We start from the raw sequence: 6,000 nt of genomic DNA on the forward strand, positions 1-6,000 counted from the left end.
TGTGTGTGTGTGTGTGTGTGTGTGTGTGTGTGTGTATTTATTTGTTTATATTTAACCAGGAATCAAATTCCAGGTTGCCAGTTACTTCCTTTCAGCTCTTTTAGGATTCTATTTCTTTTTTTCTTTCTTTTTTTTTTTTTGAGACGGAGTTTCACTCATGTTACCCAGGCTGGAGTGCAATGGCGCGATCTCGGCTCACAGCAACCTCCGCCTCCTGGGTTCAGGCAATTCTCCTGCCTCAGCCTCCTGAGTAGCTCGGATTACAGGCACGCACCACCATGTCCAGCTAATTTTTTGTATTTTTGGTAGAGACGGGGTTTCACCATATTGACCAGGATGGTCTCGATCTCTTGACCTCGTGATCCATCCGCCTCGGCCTCCCAAAGTGCTGGGATTACAGGCTTGAGCCACCGCGCCCGGCCTAGGATTCTATTGCTTTCTGAAATCCACATTTTATTTTGAAGTCTGCTGCTAGGCTGCCCTGGCAAGCCAAAGCTAATATGAGTCAAACTCAGTGGGGAAGCAGAAAACAAAGGTCTTGTAAGGCAATGGAGCTGGCTAAGATGGAAATCTAAATAGCCCTAGGGAAGCCAGATGGAGAGGGCAGCTGCTGGGTGACTTCCTGTTTTTTACAAGGTTTCTGTGAGCATTATCTGTATGTTTTTCGGTAAATTCCATCTTACCTTGTGCTTGTTTTGAGTAAATTTCTTTACTTTTAAATAAAAAAATTTAAGAACAAAACCTTTTACCACAAAATTTGACACATAATAGGCACTCAATAAATGGTAGTTGCTGCTGCTATTATTTGGAGCCTAAAACAGAATAAAGAACTGATCCTTAGGATTTTCTAGTCATCCAGTTGGATGGGTCACATATTTTAGGGAGCTCATTTGACGTAATGCAAAGTTATTACTTTGAATAATGGTTGTCATACAGTTGTGAGTGGACATAATGTTAGTTAAAGTGGCTGCAAATGCATTTGTCTTATTTTATGTGTGGTATTTTCCTCCTTTGTTACTTCTAGACTCTTGCTAAAAGAGAAAATTTAGAAAACTTAGAGAAATATATAATGATCAAATAAATAGGCAATACTTTATGAGTATTAAAGCTCTTCTGCTTTGAGTATTAAAATATTGGATATTTGGAAATGTTCTTAAATTGACAGAGTAAAAGAGTAATTATATGATTTTAAGGTAAATGAAAAACTTAACTTTTTTTTTTAATCCTTTATATAGGTTCTCCAAGGACATAAAACTTTCCTGAATGATGCTTATAACTGGGAGTTTTTGATCTGGGAAACAGCTTTACTACTTTTCTTATTGCGTCTGGCCTCATTGGGGTCTGAAACCAATAAGAAATACAGCAATGTTTCAATATTACTTACAGAACAGGTATTGATCAGTCCTGTCAATTGGGTTTAGTGGTTAGGGGTAGCATAATGCACTGCAAGGTTCCTGCAGAGGATTCAGGGTTTAATCACTGTCTAGCTATCACTTTCTAGCTACATGACCTCACAAGTCACTTTGCTGCTCTGTAGTTGTTTATCCCTAATAAAATGGATGTAGTATCTCCACCTGCTCCCAGGATTGTGAGAATTAAGATCTAATGGATTGAAAAGACTTTGTATACTGTAGAGAGGTTTGTTGTTGTTTTTTTTGAGATGCAGTCTTGCTCTGTCACCAGGCTGGAGTTCAGTGGGTCAATCTGGGCTCACTGCAATCTCCACCTCCCAGGTTCAAGCCATTCTCCTGCCTGAGCCTCCCAAGTAGCTGGGATTACAGGTGTGCACCACCACACCCAGCTAATTTTTGTATTTTTAGTAGAGATGGGGTTTCACCATGTTGGCCAGGATGGTCTTGATCTCTTGAGCTTGTGATCCACCCACCTCAGCCTCCCAAAGTGCTGGGATTACAGGCGTGAGCCCCCATGCCCAACTTATAGAGAGATTGTTATTGGTGGTAATGGAACATGCTTTTAATCTCATATTCTATGTCATGTATTAGATCTTCAGAGTACTTGTCATTTAGCATGTATAATAAGCTTCTTGAATTCTGTATCAGATATAGAGCACATTATTCAGTGTTTGGAAAATACTTGGTTTTCAATATGTGAATAGATGCTAAGATTGAGAAATATGTAAATACTGAGTCGTATAAAGTGTTTTTTAAATTTTGTTTTTAATTTCAAGTTTATCCATAAGTTTTGAATAAAAACACTCATCATTTTTTTGTCTTAGAATCATAGTGAAGAATTCTTCCTACAAGGAAAAATGTAAGGAATTAGTAAAGTAAAAGGAGCTATTTTCTTCCATTCATAAATGTTTAATGAGGATGTTAGATTATCTAGGGGATAGTGAGATGAATAAGATATAGGTTTTGAAGTCAAGGTGCTTATGTGCTAATTATGTTATAGTGCAAGTAATATTAAAATTTTTCATTGTTTTGATATTTAAATTGCTTGATCATTTATTATTTTTTCTTCACTAAGTGGTTTTTCTTTGCCAGAGGGAGACTGATCAGGGATGGGGGCTAGAGTATGTGAAATATATTCTCTGGAGCAATAGCTACTAGAATTTCAAAATTTATTTTACTTGAAAACATAATCTTTGAAATATGCCAGATTTTATGCAGTATGTGTATAATATATATGTATATGTGTATATATATATTTTTGTAAGAAATTTACCTTAATTTCTATTCCTTCCTTAGATTAATTTATATCTTAAGATGGAAAAAAAGCCAAATAAGAAAGAACAGCTTACTCTAGTAAACAATGTATTAAAGCTCTCTACCAAGTTGTTGAAAGTAAGTCATAGCCCGTCATACACTTTTACTATCATTTAAATCAGCCTCTTCTCTGACCAAACATTAAATGTTGATGATACCTTAGGTTGGGAGGGTCCTGGAAGTGGACTGTTCCACAGTGGCATCAGGGATAGGGGCCACAGTGGTGGTTAGGACCAGGGCTGAGGTCCAGAGCTCCTGGAAGTTAAGGACAAGGATGGCTCCTCATCACCAAGTTGGCCCATCTCGTCAAAGACATGAAGATCAATTTCCTGGAGATCTGCCTTTTCTCTCCGTGCATCAAGGACCAGGTTCAAGGCTTTTGTCACCATTGAGGACTACAGTGGCTATGTTGGTCTGGTTGTTAGTGCTCCAAGGAGGTAGCCAGCACCATCCATGGGCAATAATCATAGTCAAGCTCTTTATCCTTCCCTGTGTGAGGAGGCTACCGGGGGAGCAAGATTGGCATGCCCTACACTCACACTACCCTTGTAAGGTGACTGGTAGGCTGCATCTCTGTGCTGGTGGCCTCATCCCTGCCTCCAGAGGCATTGGTATCATCTTGGCCCCTGTGCCCAAGAAGCTGCTGCTGATGGTGGGTACCCACCACTGCTGCACTTTGGGGGCTATGCTGCCACCCTGGCCAATTTTGCCAAGGGCATCTTTGATGCCATCTCTAAGACCTAGAGCTGTTTCACCCCCAGCCTCTGGAAAGAGACATGTTCACCAAGTCTCCCTATCAGGAATTCACTGACTATGGCCTAAAGACCCATACCAGAGTACCAGAGTCTCCACGTAGAGGACCCAGGCTCTAGCTGTGGTCACCACATGGTGGGGTTTTTTTTTTTTTTTTTGGGAGACGGAGTCTAGCTTTATCACCAGGCTGGAGTGCAGTGGTGCGATCTCAGCTTACTGCAACCTCCACCTCCGGGGTCAAAGCAATTCTCTTGCCTCAGCCTCCCAAATAGCTGGGATTACAGGTTCGTGCCACCCCACCCAGGTAATTTTTGTATTTTTAGTGGAGACAGAGTTTCACTGTGTTGGCCAGGCTGGTCTTGAACTGACCTCGTGATCTGCCTGCCTCAGCCTCCCAAAGTGCTGAGATTACAAGCGTGAGCCACCACGCCTGGCCCATGTAGCGATTTTATGCCAGAAAAGTAAAGTGAGTTAGCCTGTTTTAAATACATTAATTAATGTTTTACTTCTCAGAACCCAGTTAGAGATAGATGCTAGGCTGTATAGATTCAAAATGCTGACCTGATGGTTTTGGGTTAATAACTACGTATGAAAAAATTTCCAATTTTGTTATCCAGGTTCTGATGATTACTGAGGTCTGTCACATTTTGTGTGTGTGTGTGTGTGTGTGTGTGTGTGTGTGTGTGTGTGTGTGTTTGTTTTTAACCACAAATGACATTGCTCAAATTTACCTAAAAAAGCTAGGTGGAAAAGTAGGTGAAAACACATTATGGCTTTTTTTGAAGGTAGCTCTTTAAATATTAAGGAAAGACAGCCTTAACCATTCATCTTTACCCAAGATAAAACACAGCAAGAAGTCATTGAATAGCTATGAGAAAACATGCATCTCATTTCAATTCTTTGATGTTTTTTGTAGGAGCTGGACACACCATTTAGACTCTATGGACTGACAATGAATCCCTTAATCTACAATATCACAAGAGTAGTTATCCTTTCTGCTGTCTCAGGTGTTATAAGTGATCTTCTAGGATTTAATATAAGAGTAAGTATCCCCACCACTCTGTAGCATCTTAGTCTTAAAAATTACTGTGTACAGAAATCTGTGTTCTTCATATACACACGTGTGTGTGTGTTTCTAGCAGGGAAATGACTCTTGAGGTAAAGAAATAGGCATTTTGATTGGTGGTCCACAGGCTTTTCAGCTTTGGTTTTCTCATTTTATACAAGTATAACAGACAGTGCTCTTGAATGGAACAAAAAAATCAAATTTGAATTTTGTATCAGTTTAATAGTCTGAGCTGGGTAAGGGTCTTATTCTGATCCTGGGAAATGTACAGAGGTAGAATGAATGAAAACCAATACATGAAGTGCATTGTATTATTTTTGATCCTGGAAGCTTTAAATGTTTTTTCTCTATGATGTTCTATGGTTGCTATTGCTAGACTTGATACGTTTTCTTCTTTTATAAGGGAATCTTGGTTTATAGTCACATAAGTGTACCTGTAAATCCCATGTGGTTTTCCTAGAACTAACTTATTTTGGTGATTTTCTTTTCTTAGCTGTGGAAAATTAAATCATAAGCTGAGTTAAATGCCCGGACTCTCCCCTGGCTGGTATCAATACTTACCCATTAAGGAAAGAGATGACTGCAGAAACCAGTGAGATACCCACCTGCTTGTTCACATGCACAGGTGCTCTCAGCTCTGCCAATGAATGGTGTTTCCAGAGGAACAAGGCCTTTGCCAACTGGGTGTGCATGCTAAAAACCTGTATTTTCATGCTTTTCAAACAGTATGAATAGTCAGCCAACTAAAGACTGTGTGTTATGGTAACACAAGGACAATTTTCTAATTAGGAAATTTATTCTGGGCACTTCAGTACTGTGACAGTTATATTTACAGGACATAGTCTTTTGGGCAACTATCGTAGAAGCCCAAAGCATGAAGCAAATATCTTTTATTGGAAATTTGCAAATTCAGTACTTTTTCATTACAGCCTATCGAATTGGAGATTTCATTTCTCTATCAAAGAGAGATCAAGCAAACTATTTTAGGTTAAATCTGAATAAAAGAACTTTACTGGATAATTTTGGTTTCTAGGTTTTCTTTGTTGTTAAAGGGAAAAAATAACTTTTAAACTATAAGTTTCTGTTAAACTGTGGAGAAATTTATTAGTTTATACTTTTGAGTTAATCCTAATAACTGTATAGTTGTTGAACAGTGCATGCATACAATAGGCCATGTAATTGAGCATGAGAAATTTAAGTATGCCTGCTCATCCATTTCCATCATACAACATGGCTTCCATCTTCTATGTGGAAATCATGGAAACCTGGTTTCCGTATAGATCATCTGAGTTGTGGTTCCTAACACAGTGCTATGTGTCCTATCACAAGCATCTCTGATAGTTTATCTGTTGTGCAACTTAATGTATTCAACCCTGAGTACATTTTGAGGTCCTCAGTGTCTATAATCAGCCATGCCATACATACCTCTGATGATATAGGTTCTGCTATGCAGCA

General features: G+C 39.0%; 1 protein-coding gene across 12 annotated transcripts in view; it reads left to right on the forward strand.

The window, feature by feature from the left end:
- The window catches only part of PHTF1 (putative homeodomain transcription factor 1), a 61,403-nt gene extending 55,841 nt beyond the window's left edge, over positions 1-5,562 (forward strand). For 10 of the 12 annotated variants that reach the window (XM_032249715.1, XM_032249710.1, XM_032249711.1 and 7 more), the window contains 4 exons: positions 1,236-1,391; positions 2,709-2,804; positions 4,396-4,521; positions 5,039-5,562. In XM_032249715.1, the coding sequence (XP_032105606.1) occupies positions 1,236-1,391; positions 2,709-2,804; positions 4,396-4,521; positions 5,039-5,059 (399 nt within the window). In that variant the 3' untranslated portion in view covers positions 5,060-5,562. The remainder of the gene's footprint in view (positions 1-1,235; positions 1,392-2,708; positions 2,805-4,395; positions 4,522-5,038) is intronic. The other 2 variants (XM_032249717.1, XM_032249718.1) reach the window with 1 other exon arrangement.
- Positions 5,563-6,000: the final 438 nt, after the last annotated feature.

The sequence above is a fragment of the Sapajus apella genome, unplaced genomic scaffold (assembly GCF_009761245.1).
Source record: "Sapajus apella isolate SASKATOON/1434 unplaced genomic scaffold, GSC_monkey_1.0 scaffold69, whole genome shotgun sequence".
NCBI lineage: Eukaryota > Metazoa > Chordata > Mammalia > Primates > Cebidae > Sapajus > Sapajus apella.